The following is a 20,863-nucleotide window of genomic DNA, read 5'->3' on the forward strand; positions in this document are numbered from 1 at the left end:
TTCCCCTCTGTCGGACGCTCTCTCTGTCACTTTTTATTTTCATTTTCATCCAGTTGATTGGACCCTGAACTAACTTTTTAACTGTGTAGAGTACTGTTGTTTTCTAGTGAAATCATGGATGATTCTTTTCCTTTTTTGTTTTATACCAACTACTTTTTTGGGCTAATACGTCCTCATATGGGGACGTTAAGTTTTAGGTTTTATTACAACTTCCTTCTGCTTCTTTTAAACTTTTATCCTCATAACTAGGTACTAGTTAGTGTAAAAAAAACATAAAACATGACCAATTACATGACAAAAGTGCAAAACCTCATCAGATTTTAGAGTTGAAACTTATTTATGACTATTAACATTTCTAGTTTAATATGACATGCAAGCTATCAATAGTAACAAGCTATAACTTAGCAAATACTCCTTTGAGGCTGTTGGGAATTCATGATTTGCAATCCTGTCTTTTTATATTCAGTCACTTTTATATTTTCTGACATATTGGTGACTTTATTATAATATACAGTGAAATAATCCCTGCGTCCACATATGAGGACATAACTTTTTCCAAAAACTACTTCCTGTTCAAAGATGATGCTTAGTTTTTATACTTCTTAGGTCTTACTAATCCCAAATACCTACTGATGTGTTTTATTAGCTACACTGTCATCCAGATATCTGGAAAAGATGTTTTAGCCTCAATGAGACCTGTCGATACAGCTTATGGTGGTTTCGCAGGAAACTAAAGACATGCATTTATAGCTGATGCCTGACATATTTCATAACGTGCCCTATGCAAGTGAGCGCACCACGAGTTCTGACATAAATATTAAAGAAAGGCTAAATATTTCTACGCCCGACTGAGTTTCTATCTCGGTTGAAGCCGTGTTTAGACTGTCGCACGTTGTCTGTGATCGGAGGCCGTACTTTCTAACCGCGCTATAGTGTTAAGTCACAGATGAAATTCCCATCGGTCACCCATCAGGGCGCGGGCGGATCAGAGTTTGGATTAACTTTTGACTTAAGTTTCTCGAAAAGAAGACGAAAGCCTCCTGGAATGTTTGAACCTCAGAAATCCTTTGTTCAGTTTGGATGAGAGCATCCAGAATGAGAAACATACCAAAGAGAAAGAAGGGAAGAAAACTTAAGCGAGGCCTGAAGCAACATTCCTCTCAGGATGAACAGTTCATGTTTCTTTGAAATAGCTGCCAAGATAAAAAAGCATCCTCCTCCATCCACATCAAAGAACAATGGGGAGGGGGAAAAAATGGCTTTCCGTTTCATTATAACCTGTGAGAACAAGAGGCTGAGACGACTGGCACTGCCTCCTTCTTATCTAACTGAGGTTACAAAGGCCAGTTTGAGGCAGCGCCAGTTCGAGCAGATGAAGAGCGAACAAGCTCGAGCTCGGTATATTCACCGATGCCTGGAAATCGCTGACTGTTGTGGTTTGGAGTGGAAACTCTTGCCGCCACAGCTGCAATATGAAGAATTTGCAGAACCGTGTTAGGTAAGAGGCACGTTGGATATAAAATGTGGCTTTGAAGGACTTGGAAATGATTTTGGATGTCCCACATCCACGGAGCTGCATGTGAATGTGGTATACTTTTCTCATGCTAGTATAAAACTCTTTGTTTAAAGTCACAAATACTCTTCATATTCCTCTACAGAACTTAAACAGGCCTAACCTAACTTAAAGGAGCAGATGCCACGTTTGGAAACCCAATAATTATCTCTCTTCTATTGGAGGATGCATGTCATATCGATGGATGATGAAAGATGGGAAAGATTACTACGCTAAGGACATGATGTCATTCAATAGAGTCAGAGAACTTAGTATTTATTCCATAACTGTCTGCGTTTGGATAAATACAAGTAAATGTAAATAAACACATGATGTCGAACCCAATCATGACCAGTTCCATTAACATAACAAAGTGCTGAAAAGGCCTAAACACAGATTAAAAATGAATCACTATTGTGTCATGTACTGGCAAATAAAAACTACGAGATCCATGAACATATATGTGAACTGTCTGTTATGTTAGAAGACAACTGCAATTATATTCCTGTAAAAGTGTAATCCCTTCAGCGGTTTAGATTATCATGTCAAACCATGCAGGGGAACATTTGTACATTTATTCTTATTGAAATTTAAGCAAGTCAAGCAAGCTCTTTCAGAAGCCTATTGACTGGCTGAAGCTCCATGCTCACAACAAAGACACAATTTAGCATTGAAAGTGTTTAAAACATTTACAGTACAAACAAAAATACACATATTTGCTGCCTTTTCCTTCATGTTGCAATTTACCTAATATCTCTGGCCCATTTTAGATATTATCCTACTGGCAAGACTGGGCTTTTAACTTAATTACTTAATTGATATTTGATCAATTTCAAGGTTGGATGTGCAGTATCACCAGGCAGAATCTAATTTAAATTAAGTATCTCTGACAGTTGATTGGAGGCTGAGGGTGGTCAAATAAATCTTTTTGTTTCACGTCGTATGTTAAACTATGAGTGGGAAAAAAAGAGGTAAAAATAATCAAAATCTGTGGTTTGAATTCTGCGTCCTGTTGAGATTAGCTCCAGGGAATGGAAACTGCTGCAGTGGAAGTCTGTGTAAAACCACAGTGGGCTGTTATGTGAGAGCAGGTCATCGTCAGTGTCACAGACAGGAATGTCTGCAGGGGCTGTGCAGATAGCACAGAAAATCCAGTTCGTTACATCATTTCTATTAATTCCTCCCTTTCTTTGTCCCCAGTTTTCCGCTCTTGAGTCAGTACACTGGGTTCATGTCAGACCCTCACAGCTGACTGTGCGATATTTCCAGGCTGCTGCTTTCTGCTGTTTTCCAGCGAATGACGTCAGGTGTCCTGAAGCCTTTCTGGAGAAAAGTGGGCATGTATTGTTGGTTTCTGTGGAGGCTTTGTTGTCTTTGAACTTTTCCTTTTTTTCTTATGTAAAGGCAACAATCTCCCGAAACAGTCTGACCTTTGAAACACCGGACATCGAAAGGGCACTTGACCTTTAAAGGCCATCTTACCCTGAAGCTTGACCCTAACCAAGTTTCCATATAAAATAGTTATCAGCCAGCTAAAACATTAAAATATTAATACTGTTAAAGCGGGTCATGAGAAAGTTGGTGTCAAAAAGTGGTCGATGACAACAAACACTACAACAGGCAAACTAACTACAACCTAACTAAACTACAGGGGAAATATGGATCCTAGATTTTTGAAACAACTTCACATACTACCAAAAAAAGATACGAAAGCGTCCAAACTCTTGGATGAAAACTGTGTGTGTAGCTCGGATACATTCACTGGACACTACAGGTACCAGGTTAGCATGTGCAACCTAGCTTACACCAAAGCAATAACTTCTTCTGGGGTTCCTACATTAATATTAAGCATTTCTGGTACTGTTTCAAAGAGATGTTGAAGTTTTTAGGGACACTGTGAAGCTTTCAGTTTGAGGTGTTGCGGAGTCGTTTTAACATTTTGACACACAAATAAACTGCTGACCCCAAAGTAATTGTAGAGTCATTATGAATGTAGAAATTTCTGAAGTAATGTTGTTATTTACCTCAGGTAAACTGGCACACACATCTACATCTTGTACACACCAAACTCATAACTTGTAAAAGAGCATCAGTGTAGTTTGTGCCACTGTATTCCAGTGTGCAAGTCCCAGTACATCACATTTGTATTGCTATGACATACATCTACAACTACATCTATATGTGAATATTAGTGTTGTTGGGGGTGGCTGCTGCCCTCAAGGAGTGTCATTGCTATGGACCGGGGGTGCCTGGTATAGTCTAGGTGGATGGCACAGGTCAATGTTATTTAATTCTCGTGTCAGGGGTTTTAATGTTATGGCTGATCGGTCCGGTTGTAGGTGTTGTGGAGTTGTTTTTAGCTTCTTTTTGAAAAATATAAATGTGGGAATACAAAACGTCACTAAATAAACTACTGACTGTAACTACTGGTGTAACAGCGACACCCAGCGGAATTACTGTGAACAGCCTCACCTGCGTCGGAAACACACGAAACGTGAGAAATAAATCAGCGGCAGTGAAAGCGAGGAAAGTTTAAAAAAAGTTTACACCTGCCCTGGTAACTTTCGCGTTAAATATTTCTATATTTGTTTTGTTTGCGTGCAGCTAACGTGATGTGTCTCTGAGCGTGAACCGTGTGAACTTCTCTCTTCTCTCGTTGACGTCGTTAAACCTCGACACAATCAGGAAGTCCGGGGATTTTCCTCCGCTCTTGAGACACAAAAGTTGAATGGAGAGTGGACACGCCGCCGTTTACCGACAAAACAACGCGGCGTGACACAGTTGAACGCTTGTAGTAAATTCATCTGTGCGGTTCATGTCATCGTTACGCGTTTATTAAGTGATTTTAGTCGTCGGTCTTTACCCGGAACACCTGGATTTTCACTTCGCGGGTGAGAGTGATGGATGCTCCTCACCTAACTGAAGATGAAATGGCAGAGATAAAGAAAGACGTGAGTATCATAGCTCAGCTAAACCAATAACCAAACGAATAATGTCTCTGATGAGCTGCGGTGTGCCTCATTTGGGTTACCTACAAAATATGTGTACCTTGTTTGGCGTTAGGCCTGTTAAAAGGAGGAAATGCTTCACCACACCCTCTATGTACCCACATCAACATCCAACATCCTCTGTAAGATTTGACAATAATACTGCAATCTTGCACAGTTTGTCTCATCAGAAGAGATAACACAAGTTAATTCTGAGATATACTATTACAATGTGCCACAGAGAGCAGAACTATAAGTGATTTTAGTCCTGGGTTCGAAAACTTGGACCCTGTGTGCAGAGAGTTGCCCCCTCCTCTTAAAGCCCTTCACACTTTTTTTTTCTCCCCTCATTGTTCCTCACCTGCACATCTGATGTGTTTCTCCAGGTGCTGACCAGGCTGCGGCACTACCTCTGCGACAAGATCAGAGCGGATCGCCACCTGGACTACCTGCGCTCTCGCAGGATCCTGACGCGGGACGACGCCGAGGAAATCAGCTGCAGGACCACCCAGACGAAGAGGACGGCCACGCTGCTGGACATCCTGGCGGAGAACCCCCGCGGCCTGGACGCCTTGGTTGACTCCATCCGGGAGCTGCGCTCGCAAAACTTCATCATCACCAAGATCACGGACGAGGTGCAGAGGGCCAAAAACGAGAAACTGGAGTCGCTCAGAGGTTAGTGGTGTCAAATCGTGGGGCGTTTGTGTAGCTTAATGCCGAGGGGTCTCTAATTTGACATTCATTCTCATTTCCTCATCTTCTTCTGTCGTGCAACAGCTGGGGCTTCCAGTTCCTCATCTGACACCACCCTCAGCCCTCCCAGCACAACCTCCACTGACCTCCTCACCACGTTTTCAAACAACTCCACCCTGCTCTTCCACCCCGACGGAGAGCGAAGCCCCTCCACTTCGGATGTGGCGGCCTCGCTCAACCTGCCGTCGCTACAGAAACCCGGAGACTTTCCCTCCGTGGGGGGCGTCAGCATGGCCGCGGCCTCCTCCACGACCTCCTCCAGCCTGCCGAAGCCCGGCGACCCGGGAGCTCCGCCGCTGCCGGACGAGGTCGTCCTCGAAGCCCCGTCCAACATGGATACCACGACGCCGGGGTGCACCAGCAACGGGGGGGACCCCAATTTCCAACCCCTGCGGTCGCGCTCGCTCACTCCGACATCACACCGGAGCATCTTCTAACAAGTTCTCATGCGTTTAAAGGGACCAAACCAACAGAATCCTCAACCATTCAGCTCACTCACGGACACCCCCGTCGTCTCTTTTTAGGTGTTCGTCTCGCCTTTAATTGGGCAGTTTCTGAGAAATTGCCGCACATACGATGTACTACATATCACCACTATGCGAAGCAATGTTATAAAGAGGAAGTGGGGGCATTTCATCACTGGGCCTGGGGTAATATTGGAAGGTATTTGTGACTGGTGCCAGTTTGTTACCTTAGTGTTGGGGATGAGGCCAAAGTGATACTTTTAGTTTTAAAAATAGGAACATGTTCAAACAAATGTACAGGAAGTTTCTCTAAGTATAATGAATATGGGAAATAAGAAGATGTGATAGGTTTCCGTGCTTGCCAGACAGTTTACTCAAAGCATATCACAGTTAGATGCCCCCGCCGGAGCTTTTTCTACTCTCTCAAAGGTTTGATTTTCTGTAGGTGGAGGACACATATTCACTACAGACTGACCACTGTGAGAATAAACTTATGTTCTGTACACTGGAATGACTACTTGAGCATACATGAAATGTAATAAGCTTGTCTACCTGTGACCAGAAATTGTGTTCTCTCTCTCTCTCTTTTTTTTTGTTTTTCTTCCGTGCATTAAGTCCTGAGAGTTGTGTTACATCGTTGGCACTACAGAGGTCTTGAAATTCATAATGTGAAATACAAGCCACGTCCAGACTTCTGTCTTCATTCACAGGTCACGTCCAACGACCTGTCGCACGCCAAAGGTTTTATATATGAATTCAACTTGTGTTTTACACTGGCAGCTCTGTGGCTGATGAGAATAAAAGATCCGTGTTGACTTCTAGCGAGACTCCTCTCGAAATGAAAGTTGAACTATTATTGCATTAAAAGGCTTGGCTTTGGAGTGAGTGCGCAGAGTTGTATTTTTGTTTTGGAAAAGCTCAAAGTGACGCACGGGAGTGACGGGTCACTGTGGTGGAGGCTGGCTGTGGTGACTAACTGCACCGTAGGCTGTCGAGGCACCGGGGTGTTGCACCAGTTGCTTTTTGGATCAATGGCGTGCAGCAGGTGCTTAAAGGTAATTGTTTTTATATTACGTATGTTGACTTAATTTGACTAAAAGAAAAAAAGTAACTATTGGGGAAAAAATATCATTTTTAGTAATTTGGCCCATTTTAGTTTCTAGTTTGAGGCATTTTTGCTGCAATAAGCTAGTGGGAAGAACTACAATCATCATTTTCTATTATTTATCTTGTTGTTCAATTAGTATTCGCTCCTGAAAGAGATTTCAGAGAGTTGACAGCGGCGGTCACGAGCCGGAGAACCAGTTTGATAAACATCAGAATGACAGGAATGGCTCAGCACGTCTCACCTAAAGGTTTCAGATGCAAAGGGAGCAAAAAGAAGAAGGTTGCGCTTTCCTGTCGTGCACCTCGGTCTAATGGAGGAGTCTGAGTCGCTGGTGGCCGCGAGGTCCGAGGAGAGGAGGCTGAACGGACAGGGCAGATGGGGTGCTCATGCTTTGGATTCAGAGGCGGTGGAGGACTTCAGGCGGAGGCTCAAATACTTCTTCATGAACCCCTGTGAGAAGTACAGAGCCAGGGGTCGGTATCCATGGAAGCTGATGTTACAGATATTGAAAATCGCCATCATCACATTCCAGGTAGTGTATAGAATAGTTTCTTTACTGTTTTTTCTACGTATAAACAAGCTAGCCAGCTTTTTTTTAATTTTTTTGTTTTTTTTGTGTGTGTTTTTTACACGCAGTTGGTCTCGTTTGGCCTCAGCAACGAAATGATGGTCACCTTCAAAAATGAGAATCTGATGACATTCAGACAACTGTTCCTCAAAGGATACAAGGATCACCGTCTGGGAGGCTACGCACTGTACACGAAAGCTGACGTGTACGATCACATCCACTACATTATCGACAGGGTACCGAACATTTAACAACACTTTAAAGCACATTCGACCGCATTAAATGTGTGTGTCACTTTCCTTTTGTTTGATGTTTTTTCAGTACACCAATCTCCAGAACCTGACAGTAGGTAATCTTGCATATGAGAGGATTGATGGCGAGTACACGCCTCTGTCTGTCTGTCAAGTAGTTTACAGAAACAGCAGCATTGATCCTGGAAACGACACCTTTGACATTGATCCACACATTGATAAAGGTATTTAAAGATTTCAAGAATTATTCAATAGCTAGCTCTGGGTTTCATTTTTTTCCTGTGCGGTGTATTCATAGAAGCTGATTCATCCATGATTCATCCAATGGAAAATAATCACAATACAGACTTGTGACTTTTAAAAGAGGAAACCTGCTCAGCCGAAAGCAACTTATTTAGAGGGATCGGTGTGAATTATTCATCAACTAAACTGTATTTCCTCCACACAGATTGTATTTCCATACACCCAGTTGGGATGTCGCCGGACAACGGCACTTTGATGACAAACTTCTCTTTAGATTTCAAAAGGTGACTCAGCCGAAAGCAGTGGTTTCATGCCAGGTTGATTTCAGTGCTGCTTGCTAATTTGTGTCTGCGTGTCCAGGCTGCTATCAGTGAACGTCTACCTGACTCTGAAAACCATCAATCTGCAGACTGTGCGGCACCACGAGCTGCCAGACTGTTATGACTTTCACACAATGGTTAGTGACTGACGTCTGAACGTGGCCACGCCCTCGGCCCCGAGCTTTTAGGCAGCAATAACCACGTCCTTTGTTTCCAGATAATGTTCGACAACCGCGCGCACAGCGGAAAGATAAACGTGGACATTGTGAACGATGTCGCAATTTATGAGTGCAGAGACTGGAACGTGGAAGGCACCTGTGAGTTTTATACTGGTGGTTTTTCTGGGCAGTTGATGTCTCGTTTTTTGCAGAAATCTTGTCTTATTTTTCTGTTGCTGTTGTTGTTTTTAGCTGGGAAGAACGATTATCTCCTCCTGTCCTTTGATTCCATGGTCATCCTCGCATGTTTCACCTCTTTCATCCTCTGCACACGGTCCGTCATCAACGGCATCCAACTTCAGTTTGTGAGTCGTGAGCAGGATTTTAGTTTTAGACCGGCCGCCGAGGCAAAGGCCAGAGCTACTGCAGCTGAGGAATAAGGGGGTTCTCAGCAATTTGTGTCAGGGTTTTGAAGCACAGAGAATTTAAATGTGATTATTTTATGCAACAGCAATCTAGAAAAAAAAATCTAAAAAGCAGGTTCTCTAAATTCATACATTGTGTTATAATAGCCAATAGCATAATTGGCTTTTGAAGAAAGTCAGAAAATGACGTAGGAAACTATGCTATTAGGTGATTTGTGAAAAATGTGCCTTTTCATTATACCTGTCACAATTTTGCATTAGTTGTCCCAAAATACTGAAACAATCCAGCTGCTGTGTGCGGGAATGAGTCATTAGTCTGTGTGTGTTTCTTTAGAGTTTTGATTTCTCTTATGCAGGAGTTCAACATATTCTTCCACGCCTACTACAATAAAATTGTGACTTGGTCCGAACGCATGGAGTTCCTGAATGGCTGGTACATCCTCATCATCGTCAGCGACACGCTGACCATCGCTGGATCTGTGCTGAAAATCGGAATACAGACAAAGGTTTGTGCTTTGGCCTGGTTCAGAAAGCAAAACATTGGTCTAAATGATCTAAAATCCCTTTTTTTGTTGTTTTTTTTTACAGTTCCTGACAAACTATGATGTGTGTAGTATCTTGTTGGGAACAGCCACAATGCTCGTGTGGGTCGGCGTGATTCGCTACTTCGGTTTCTTCAAGAAGTACAACGTAAGGACTTCCATGGAACTGCTTTTAAGTGAACTAGCATACAAAGAGAAACTGAGGCCGCTCATTTCTTTCCAGATCTTAATCCTAACTCTGAGGGCGGCGTTGCCGAACGTGTTCAGGTTCTGCTGCTGCGCGGCCATGATCTACCTGGGGTACTGCTTCTGTGGCTGGATCGTCCTCGGGCCTTACCACGAGAAAGTACGACAGTCATGATCAACCTGTAGTAAGAGTAGGCGTGGCGTTCAAGCCTCAATATCAAAATGTTTCCTTCCAGTTCCGGACGCTCGACAAGGTGTCGGAGTGCCTCTTCTCTCTGCTCAACGGCGACGACATGTTCGCGACCTTCCTGAAGATGAGGGACAAGTCCTACGTGGTGTGGTTTTTCAGCAGACTTTACCTCTACTCCTTCATCTCCATCTTCATCTACATGGTGCTCAGCCTGTTCATCGCTCTCATCAACGACACCTATGAAACCATCAAGGTCAGATACCCGCAAATATCCTGTAGGCGGTGATTCCTCCTTGAACCTGGGTTTTATTTATTTATTTATTTGTTTTCACAATGGCTCTTTTGCAGCTCCAGCAGCAAGACAAGGAGCCGGTGTCCCAGCTCCAGGTCTTCATAGCAGAGTGCAGGGACCAGCCAGAGTCTGGAAGATACCAGACTGCTGAAGAGCCATCGAACTGCTGTTTATCTCCATGTGGCTGCTTTGGATGAAGTGTCTCCTGGGTTTTTGCTTCAAAGGACTGAAAAATGACCCTCAGTGCTGAAAGGAGTCTTTAATTACTGTGCATCAATGAGTGATAAGAGAACTTTTACTTTATGTATGTAATGTAACTTTCTGAATCACTCAATCCTTCTCTGTTGAACACTGTTTAAAGGACCCCATGGTTAGATGTTACAGTCACCACAAAAGAACCACTGTAACGTTTTGATGTTAATCATTAAAGTGTGAATATGCACCGCAAACATTTCCTCATTAGTTGGGTGAGACATTCAAAACTAGTGCGCGGCTTTATAAGAAAGAGTCTTCACACACTATCAAGGGTAGAAAAAAAAAATAATAACCAAGAGGAATTTCCACATGACTGCACAACAACAAAGATATTCTTGTCTTTTCATAAGCATGACAATGCCCTGTTTATAATCCATGTGGATGAAAGTGCATTTATTAAAAGTGACTGTAATGTGGCTTAGAAAACAGAAATTTCATTTAAATTCCTTCTTTGTGCCCAAATAAATTGGAATAACATATAGTTAATATTGACACCTTATTACTAGCAGCCTTATTCCTTGTGTATATGTGTGCGTTTGCCATTTAAACTGATCTTGACTCTCACTGTAAATCTGTTTTCATTTTAACTGGCATCTTTGTATTAGAGTTTTTGCATATTCTTATAGTAAGCAGAAAGTGTTGTCGGTGCAGATGTTTACTAGAAAATATGAATGAATGAATGAATGAATGAATGAATGAAAATAAAGGCTTTCTAGTATAATCATCCTGCACTAAACCCTTCTTTGTGGCTGTCAAAATGTCCAGTTCATGTTGAAGTAGCACAAGAAACACTTCAGTGAACACAAAAAGCCCAAAATAAAAGAAAGTACAATAGCGCAGTTCAGCAGTACAAACCACGGCCTCTAAAATGAAAACACAGTTAAATAATTTCCTAAATACCACAACCTTTGTGAAGCTAGGATTTAATGCAGTACTCAGATATTATAATGCAGTGGTTCCCAAAGACTTTTAAGTATAAATAATAAATACAAAGGCCACATAATGAGTTCTCAGAGTACGTTTTGTTTTATTGAGGATTGACCATAAAGGACTGAACTGAACACAGGAGAAGCGTTTTGGAAACTAAACAGTCGCAAACACAACATCTGTAACATGTTGCAACACCTTCAGCATTAGAGTTTTCCATCAGGACCACGCATACATTCAGAAATGACGAGCAAAGGGTGTCTGTGAGAAGTTAATTCATAAATGATTCATAAATAATGGTATCCTTCAACAACGGACAAATACATTCTCACATGTACCGATTTAACATCCATTATCAGATCCAGACAAAATCCAATTATCAAAAGAAGCCCATTAAATCAATAGGCTTACAAATAAACACAAACCTGATTTAAAGATGATGTAAAGTCACATGAAACTTCAATTTAAGCAAAAGCAATAACAGAATCAGAATTACTTACTAATCCTGATCCCAGCCATGTATGCAATAAGAGTAAATAGGCAAATATAGTAAGAATACATGCATGAATGTAAAAAATATAAGAAATATATTTATAAGGAATATATTTAGCAATATATTTAGCAATATGTACAAGTATAAGTGAACCTGTATTCCGAGTTGTTGCTCTATAATAGCATTAAATGTGGGGCATTGCACAGTGGGAAATTATTGCACATGGTGAGTTCTTAGAGCACGGAGTAACAGAAACAAAATTAAAACATCACGCTCTTACTAATGGCTTTTTCCTTTTAAAATAAAATATGACATACAGTGTTGCAGAACCTTCGCGGCCCACCAGGGGACCGCGGCCCGCAGGTTTGGGAATCGCTGTTATAAAACATTAAAGTCACTGTGGTGTGTCTAATAAGTTGACAAGTGAGTGTAAACGACACTACTGTATTAGTGAAAGCACGTGATTCGATGATACATTTCGTTGAGCCAAGTCCTGCGGGCTGTTGCTGACCCTCCTGCTCCCACGGGGGTGGTGCACAGAGCCGTATATTATGTCTTTTAATAAACAGCTCTGGCGGTGCACAGGGTGGTGCACAGAGCCGTATATTATATCTTTAGTACACCTTGGGGCGCAGGGCGCTGCAGTCATCGCAGTGCCGCCTGGTGGTGAAAACCTGACCCTGACACCTGACCATATTTGCATAATCGTGCACTGCGCATGTCCAATCCGCGGCTCACACACTGGTTGCTTGACAACGGCGCCTCCAATAACAGCTCAGCTTGGTTGTAGGACAGCGGAGGAGCAACTTCAAAAAAACACAGGAGCAGCAGGAACAGGAGGAGCCGACCCACCTACCTACCTACTATATAAACCTGTCGTGTTAGTCTCTGTTGGGGCTGCGTTGACTTTGAAATTGGTTTTTTTTTTTTTCTTAGTCATAGTAGCCGCTGCTGACAGGATGAGGACCGGGCTCGCCTCGACAGTCGCAGATGTTTTCCATTAAGGTTAATTTTACCCACGAACTCGGAAACCGTCGGATTTAGCTGACCCACTTCACGCCCTGTAAGTGAGTATATATAATTACGAGCTGTCTCTCAGTAAATTAAATTAAAATCAGTAATGTCGTGTGTGCGAACCCACTGAAGTTGCTAATAACACTGTTGGTTAGCAAACGTTGCAGACTATACAATGTGTTTGTATATGTTCTTCTAGTGCTCCTGAATATAAATAAACAATTTACAGTAAGTAAATGTGCACTTGACTTTATCTCCTCCTCGCTCGGGGTGGCTTTAGATAAAAGCTGCACATGTTTCCTGGGTTTCTTGATAAGAGGCTTGGAGAAAGTTTTCAGATGCACTTCAACATGGCTTCTTCTCCTCCTCGCACACAGTAAAGTAATAGGAGTGGTCCATTTACTTTGGTATCTGGTTCAGCCTGTTTCACAAAGCAAGTCAATATCCTAACACTGTCCAGGGGGCGAAAAATGTCAAAAGAAAAAACAATAACACACTCTCAGATTTAGTCTCAAAAGGATTCTCGTTTTTTTTTATTTATAAATCCTTCAGCTTGAGGTTGAGATCAATTTACCATCCTGCAATTTAGATGCCAGCAGCCAGTAGGAGGCCTCTCTTAAACCCCAACGTAGCCCCCGCTTGGCGCACATCTGACGGCTAATCCTGCGTGGTTGAAGCCCGGATTATCTGTTTTGCTTGTCTGCCTCATTGCTTGATGCGCCGTTTGCAGGGCTCTGTTCCAGTGGGCTCCTCTGATCCGCCGCCTGGCTGCTAATCCACCTCCCCGGCGATAACTCATGACCGCGCATCCTTGTGCCCTGATGTTCCGGTGATATGGGAGAGTGGTGGACAACCGAGACATCTATGGGTAACTTTCTCCGCGCTTGCAGTGCCAGATTATATTTCAAGAATAGAAAGGCCCCCGCCGGCTATTCTTTTTTTTTTTTTGGGCTCCGCCAGAGGTGACCCACATTTTTGTTCTCATTTAGAGCTGCAACCTAATTCAAACCCTTCTGTGAGAGAGAGAGTAGGGCAGCATGATGTACTTTGACTGCTGTTAATATAATCTCCCTTTCTCTATTTTCAGAAAACTGTGAGATCTCCAGCATATCACATGCAACAATGTCGCCCTCGAGACAGAACAACCTTGTGTCAATGTATTCTTTGCCTCTGTTCAAAAGCTCCTACAACGTGATAAGTGCCTTCTGCACAGAGGATAACATTCCTCAGTGCATTTCATACATCAGTCAGGTATGAAAATGCTCAGGATGACTTGTTAACACTCTTTATTTTGCGGCGTGTTCACATGTTTTGTTTCCTCCGGAGAGTTTTTTGATACAGGACAATGACACGAGACCTCTTTGTTTGACAGGAGCTCGCCTCACTGGGCCTCTCTTCCACATGCATCGAGGCCGCCTCACAAGGGGGAGCCGGCCTGAGCGCAGTGCCAGCTCTGAATGCCATGTACGAGCTCCTACAGCTTCACAGGCGAAACATGTGCAACCTCGAGGAGCTCGAGAAAGAACAGCTGAAGAAATCCAGCACCTTGGAGCACATACAGATGAACAATTCCAGGCTCAAGGCGTGTATTATTAGAACTATCTCCGGGTTGCCGGGTTATTTTTAGTTCAGTTTTGAGACAAGGCAACATATTTTTCTTTCTGTCATTTTAATAACAGCACAACGATAGCACATCTCTTTGGTGTCAATTTTGTTGTAATTCAACTGTACAACATTAGATGCAGACACAATGAAATTAAGACATATATATATATGGAACATAGGAATAAATATTATAAAAATGAACATGGTATTGCCATCTCGGTTTTCTAGGTTAAACATAAGGTGAAAACTGACCCCACACATATGAAAATTATCAGTATAATTATAGTGTGTTCTATATATTTCGTTCCAGGATCAGTTGGAACTCTCTATTAGGGAGAAGTCTGGTCTGCATGAGACGGAGAGGCAGCTCCAACTGAAAATCAAGACTTTACAGAGCTGCTTGAAAACAGAAAAAGATGAGGTATTCTTTTTAAAAGCTAATGTTGCATCTGTTGATTTTGTTTGAGTGTGCACAGACCTGATAAACTCCCACGGTTAAATGTTCCTGTACAGGTTCAGAAACTCCAGAGTATCATCGCGAGCCGTGCCTCTCAGTACAGTCATGATGCCAAGAGGAAAGAGAGAGAAGCTGCAAAGCTCAAGGAGCGCCTCAGTCAATTACTGGTTGACAGAAAAGATAAGAAACTAGGTAAACGCGCTTGTCTTTGGAAAGTCTTTGTATAGATTTTTTTTTTTTTTCATGAAATTGCCTTCACATTTTTTTCTCCCCCAAAGCCATTGACGTACTGAACTCCTTGGGACGATCGGATGGAAAAAGGAGCCACTGGAAAACTGCGAAAGTGACAGCCAGGTATTACGAAAGCCACCTTGTAACATGTTAGAACCAGAGGAATGTGTATCATTAATTATGTGAAGTAATTTATAAAATGATATCTTTTAGCCACGAGGGTGAGATGTACAAGTCCTTGCTCAGTGACTATGAGGCAAGTCAGAGGTCGCTGATGCTGGAGAACGCTGAGCTCAAGAAAGTCCTCCAGCAGATGAAAAAGGAGATGATACATATCCTGAGTCCACGTCAGGCTTCTGCCAGAGGAGCCAGTGCTGACGACAGCCAGGAGCAGGTATTTGCATCACACACAGATACTGTATATATAAAAACACTGGGTAGTTAACTCTTGATGAACCTAATTCATCACGTGGTTAAACCTCACCTGTGAGCTTATCCATGTGTATCAGATTAAGTGGGATGCTTATAGGCTAATAAACTGTGTATATATAACTGTATATATATTTTTATCTTGTTTTTTGTGACAGGGTGATTCGGATGGAGAGGAGAAGGCAGGTGACAACAGCAGGGAAGCTCTGGACCAATCCTGTGAGCATGCCAGGGAGCAGCTCACCAACAGCATCCGCCAACAGTGGAGGAAGCTCAGGAACCACATGGAGAAATTGGACAGTCAAGGTACATTCAGCTTAGTCACAGTGTAGTGTGACTTTAGAAATACAGTATGCATAGAAAGAAGTTGGGTTTCTTTAACTTATCAACACTGTTTTTTTTTTTACTTGCCTAGCATCTCAAGTGCAGAATCAGCTGGAGTCCAATAAAGACGTCATACCTCTGGAGACCCACGAGGATGAGATGGAGCGGATGAGGCGTGAAGTCCAGCAATGCAAAGAGTTCATTCATGCACAACAGCAGCTCCTACAGGTCAGCATCCTCTAGTTTTTAAAACTAGTAAAGATTATGCCAATACATGACAAAACATAATGTTTTTAACAGAATTAACCCATTTGCAGCGCAGAATGACTCTGAACATCTCTGGCAACTCATTTCGGGCAGTTTATCAGGCAGTTTTATGTGTGCAAATGTGCAGTTGATCTGGTAGTGACAGGCAGCAGAGCCAAACGATAAAGATGGAAATTTGAGAACAAAAAGAACATAACTAAACAGTCAGCCTACCGATATTGGATCAATTGCACATTTGCCCATGTGCAACGGTAACCCTACAGGACAAACTGCCTGGAATGAGTTGCCAGAGATGTTCAGAGTCATTCTGCGCTGCAGATGTCTTAGTTGCATTAAATTCTTCTATCAGATTAATCCACGTTAATTTTAACAGCCCTACTACAAAGCATTATAGTTGGAAACAGCATGAGTAATTTAGTGTAAAACTCTTGCAGCAACAACTCAACACATCCTTTGATGAGGAGACTGCAGCTCTTCTTAATGACTGCTACACGCTGGAGGAGAAGGAGCGTCTCAAAGAGGAATGGAGGCTCTTTGAGGAGCAGAAGAGAAACTTTGAGAGGGAGAGAAAGAACTTCACGGAAGCTGCTATTCGTCTGGGGCGAGAGGTACTCGGGTCATCACCGTAGTTAAATTTGTTGTATGCTGTGAGGATTGTCACTGCATCTGTTTTATTTCAATGTTTTATCCACAGAAAAAGGCCTTTGAGGAGGACCGTGCTTCTTGGCTCAAGAATCAGTTTTTGAACATGACTCCCTTTACAGACCGAAGGAGATGTTCCTCGTCGGATGGTCAGAGTGCCTTATCAATTAGTAAGTGTCTTACTCTCACACTGGACTTTTTTTTTTGACAATACTTAATCCAAATATGTGTAATGTGTAGCACAATAACCGTCTTATTTATTTTATACCTGCAACTCCTGGTTTAAGTTTACTTAATATAATGACATATTAACTGTCTATGGGTACTAGGGTTATTAATTTGTGATTTTATGATCCACTGTACTGCAGGAAGTGAGCCAGAGATCAGGATGTCTTCAGTGAAAGCTCAGCTGGGTAAATCATCCACCTACAATTCGTTTTCCTCTCCCAAACCTTCACAAAGTGCTGCTGTACCATCCACAACCGACCTTTACCGGACGCTTCGCCTGATTCCAGACGGCAGGTATTATTCAGTCGCCAAAATACATTTCACGTTGTCTGTGCTTCATGTGCACGGCTCTTGTGTCGTGTCCCAAACCGTGGGCAGTAGTCAGACCCCTCTCTTTGGGTTTACCACCAATTCAGCATGTTCTGTCAGTGGTGGGATGAGTTGGGTGTGTGTTGGTGCGTTGATACCTTAAGAATGCTACAAACCAGTGTGTGCTTTTTCACACATTAATCTTTCCCATTTCCAGTTCCTCCAGACGTTCGAACCGAGGACACTGGCAGGAGTCCAGCTCCACTGAAGATGGCGACACCCGGGTCAAGTCAAAAAACAGACTTAGATGCAGTGACTTGAGTATCTTCTCTTTGGACGAAGATGAGAACAGCCTCGCTTGAAGGACTCCAGTGCCTTTTTCTGTTTTGTTTTTCTCTGCAATGATGCACTGGACTTTGGCATCAATACATGGCTGAATTCCATCAACGCCTGTGATTTTTTTTTTTTTTTTTTTTATGGACACACAAATCATTCACCAAAGCTGATCAAACAAAGAAAGCACTTTAATGCGTCCGCCATTTCTTACACAAATCAACACTGACAACTGAGATTGTAAGCTATATTCAGAGGGGGGGTATCTATGAAGCAGTGGCTTGAACATATTGTAGTTAGAAATAACTTCCTATATGTTTATTACACCAAAATGCTTGAGTTTTGAATCAAAAGTAACATTAATGTTTACATAATCTATAAATTATGACTTTTAGTAGCGGCATATATTGAAATTAGATTGCTGCTGGTCTATTCCGCAAGTGTAACTGTACAATAAAGATATTTTTTAATTAATAAGTTCGACTTTTCTTCTCTGTAATCTGTCGCCCCCTAGTGTTTTTCAATGGCAGCTGCAGGAGTCACGAGCGTGAATATCCGGAATCATGATTTTTATTTTTTATTTTTTTAGAACTTTGTTTAAAAATGTATCAAATACAGAGCACAGATCACATCAAAACACAATTACGCGACAAAAAATACAATGTATCATTAGGCGTTTACAGGAAAACATTGATGACAAAGATTAAGAGTTGATTCCTTATGATTACATTTATTTTTGTGCAAACTCACATTTATGAATGTAAAATTTCGCTAGTAATAGATCGATATTAATAACAGATGTTTCAATGGGATTTACCGTATTTCTATTAAAGTAAAAAAAAAAAAAAAAAAAACACATCCCTCGAACGCAGCTGAAAACCCGGAATCCGGATGTTGTCATCTTTGCTTTTGTCTTCGAGTCCAGCCGAGAGGGAGTCGCACCCACCACCCACCGCCCTACGCTTCATTTCGCACAAAAAACACACACACACCACACACGTACGAGGAGAAAATGTCGTCTTCGTCCAACCTGGTGGCCATGAAAAAGGTGGTACACCAGCTGCGCTTCGAGGCGAGCATAAACAGAGTGAAAGTGAGTAACTGGTTTGTTGTTTTGCTGGCGCGGAACACGGGAGGAAATCTCGAGCCTGATCTCGGTTCGGCTAACGAAGCTAGCTGATGCTAACAGCAGCGTGACGTCGAGCTGGGCGTTGTTTACACAGAAGAGGAAGTTTTTAAGTTGTACGATTCATTTTTCACGTTTTCCTTCTATTTGGTGGAAGGGAATTGAGTCGAAATCTCTAAGCAAGTAGTAAATCCCATGAATTGTAAATGTGGGGTTGTTTATTCATACAGTACATTTATATTTGTATCTGCATTTTTTTGCACTGCCCGCGTCCTCAACTGGTAGATGTACATATCTGATTTTTTTTAATCTTATTTGTATTCTGCTTTGCAATATATCTCTCATATTTATTTATTTTTTATACATAGTCCACCTATATGTGCACTGTTTGTGTGAGTGTTGTTTCTGTACCGCTGCTGCCAACAACATGGATTTCCTCAATTGTGGGATAATAAAGACTTATCTTTTGATCATGTGGATGCAAATGATCCTCCACGTATGTGGTATTTTCCCCTGTATTTCTCCTTTGGGTTGCAATCAAATTGAGGCAGCGGGATTTCTAGAATTAAACCAGCTCAAATACTGCAGCGCACCGTAATTAAGTGGAGAACTAATGATTCTAAGCTTCTTTTAAGAGTTTATTTTCCACACGCTACTGGAGTCATTACACAATAATTTTCATTGTTTCATTGTAAGAGATCGTCCACTTATATCTTGCTTCCTCTTGTCACCAGGTGTCGCAGGCTGCCACGGACCTGCAGCAGTTCTGCATCCAGAACGCCATGCAGGACCCTCTGCTCACCGGGGTGTCCTCCAGCACCAACCCCTTCAGGCCGCAGAAAGTCTGCTCCTTCTTGTGAAACCACTGTATTCATTGGTGAGTATTCATCCATCCATCCATCCATCCATTCATTCATACATAAACACGGACACTCTCGCTCACTCGTGTCTTATAATAATAGGTGGATGTTATATTTTATGACAAGCTTTACGCAAACGTCTGAAGAATGGCTGAATTTAGCCGGACAAAAATATGAGTCTGGTAACACAGGGTTTGGATTATTATGGATGGGGCGTGTTTCACCAGAGGAAAAAAAGCCTCACAATTAGATAGCCCACTAGCTGTACAGTTGTAAACAAATTAAACTCCATTGTCTACAACGCTGCTGCTCTTCTCTCTATCACCACAAAACATTTGTGGGCGAGAAAGATGATCCGACTGGGTCAGAATTTATTTTTAATGTATTCTGAGACTGATTTCTCTCTGTATGTTTCCTGCAAAATGAAACCCACTGTAATATTAGCCTTTTCATTTGGAAATTGATTTGCCATCTGTCTGTTTGGTTGTTTGTCAACTTTACATTTTTCTACTTTATTGTACTGTTTAGAAATAATAATAGGTCTGTAAATGATAAAATCTGTGCTTCATTTTATTTCACCCTCGTGATCCTTTAAAGGTAGAAGGAGTGAAAATAAATTAACCTTTAAGTATAAAATCCCATGGACTCATGGATGTATTCTTTTGTTCTTTTTTCCTCTCTGCAGGCCTTCATTTTGATGCTACAGGGAAAAGTTGACCTCAACACTGCTCCTCATGCCAAGCCATTATACTGCCACGGGATCTCTCAAGTGTCGAACACATTGGAGTCATGTCAGGAAGAAGACCATCTATTTTCAACCACAGTAGACGAAAGACAACTGTTTTATTTTTCATGGCACAGTGTGATTTTTGAGTAAATTATTGTGCCTTTTCTATTGTTCTATTTTAGTCATCGCTGTTCTGAACTTTTTTGTATTTAATGAAATAAAAACATTCTTTACTACTCAAAGGTTTTATTGTGTGCCCTTTTCTTTTTAGCTCGTTTATTGTTTCATACAATATAGAAAGGTCACTGCTTGCGGAAACCATCTTAATAATGCAAAACATTAGTGCAGCCTAGAAATATTAATAGAAACAGCTTATATGTCGGGGATAATATGACTCTGGGATAAATGAAGTGAATAAACCATAAACTAAATGAAGAAGTTGGGAAGAATTCGACACATTTCTTGTGTTTTATGTTAAGTGATGCATGTATCTGGTTTAAAATGTGATCAGATATTTTTTTTTATTTTTGTTCATTTGAATGAAGATTTAAAATAATGAGGTCAAAGAGTTAGTACAATGGAAGGACAAAAAGATGG

The 20,863-nt window shown here is 41.8% G+C and overlaps 3 protein-coding genes across 5 annotated transcripts; all 3 read left to right on the forward strand.

Moving 5' to 3' along the window:
- The first annotated feature begins 582 nt into the window (after positions 1 to 582).
- bcl10 (BCL10 immune signaling adaptor) lies at positions 583 to 6,637 on the forward strand. Its single transcript, XM_047590134.1, has 3 exons — positions 583 to 4,503; positions 4,926 to 5,214; positions 5,317 to 6,637. Exons 1-3 carry the CDS (start codon positions 4,453 to 4,455, stop codon positions 5,727 to 5,729), a joined length of 753 nt encoding a protein of 250 aa, XP_047446090.1. The 5' UTR covers positions 583 to 4,452; the 3' UTR covers positions 5,730 to 6,637.
- Positions 6,638 to 6,673: 36 nt separating this feature from the next.
- On the forward strand, positions 6,674 to 11,015 carry mcoln3a (mucolipin TRP cation channel 3a). Of its 2 annotated transcripts, XM_047590131.1 has the most exons (13): positions 6,674 to 6,811; positions 7,001 to 7,396; positions 7,501 to 7,668; positions 7,754 to 7,907; positions 8,132 to 8,210; positions 8,287 to 8,383; positions 8,464 to 8,563; positions 8,657 to 8,769; positions 9,186 to 9,335; positions 9,418 to 9,519; positions 9,595 to 9,717; positions 9,794 to 10,000; positions 10,096 to 11,015. In XM_047590131.1, the coding sequence occupies exons 2-13, from the start codon at positions 7,175 to 7,177 to the stop codon at positions 10,234 to 10,236; spliced, it is 1,656 nt and encodes a 551-aa protein (XP_047446087.1). In that variant the 5' UTR covers positions 6,674 to 6,811; positions 7,001 to 7,174; the 3' UTR covers positions 10,237 to 11,015. The 2 variants fall into 2 exon arrangements, with proteins under 2 accessions (XP_047446087.1, XP_047446086.1); XM_047590130.1 differs by having other exon boundaries at positions 9,418 to 9,717.
- Positions 11,016 to 12,480: 1,465 nt separating this feature from the next.
- Positions 12,481 to 18,030, forward strand: ssx2ipa (synovial sarcoma, X breakpoint 2 interacting protein a). 2 transcript variants are annotated; one of them, XM_047590500.1, is made up of 14 exons: positions 12,481 to 12,781; positions 13,459 to 13,596; positions 13,816 to 13,979; positions 14,101 to 14,310; positions 14,644 to 14,754; positions 14,847 to 14,982; positions 15,069 to 15,144; positions 15,235 to 15,415; positions 15,609 to 15,756; positions 15,866 to 16,002; positions 16,476 to 16,649; positions 16,736 to 16,853; positions 17,052 to 17,205; positions 17,438 to 18,030. In XM_047590500.1, exons 2-14 carry the CDS (start codon positions 13,563 to 13,565, stop codon positions 17,580 to 17,582), a joined length of 1,788 nt encoding a protein of 595 aa, XP_047446456.1. In that variant the 5' UTR covers positions 12,481 to 12,781; positions 13,459 to 13,562; the 3' UTR covers positions 17,583 to 18,030. The 2 variants fall into 2 exon arrangements, with proteins under 2 accessions (XP_047446456.1, XP_047446455.1); XM_047590499.1 differs by having other exon boundaries at positions 12,481 to 12,777.
- The last annotated feature ends 2,833 nt before the right edge of the window (positions 18,031 to 20,863 follow it).

Source organism: Mugil cephalus, chromosome 7 (genome assembly GCF_022458985.1).
Source record: "Mugil cephalus isolate CIBA_MC_2020 chromosome 7, CIBA_Mcephalus_1.1, whole genome shotgun sequence".
Taxonomy (NCBI): Eukaryota; Metazoa; Chordata; class Actinopteri; order Mugiliformes; family Mugilidae; genus Mugil; species Mugil cephalus.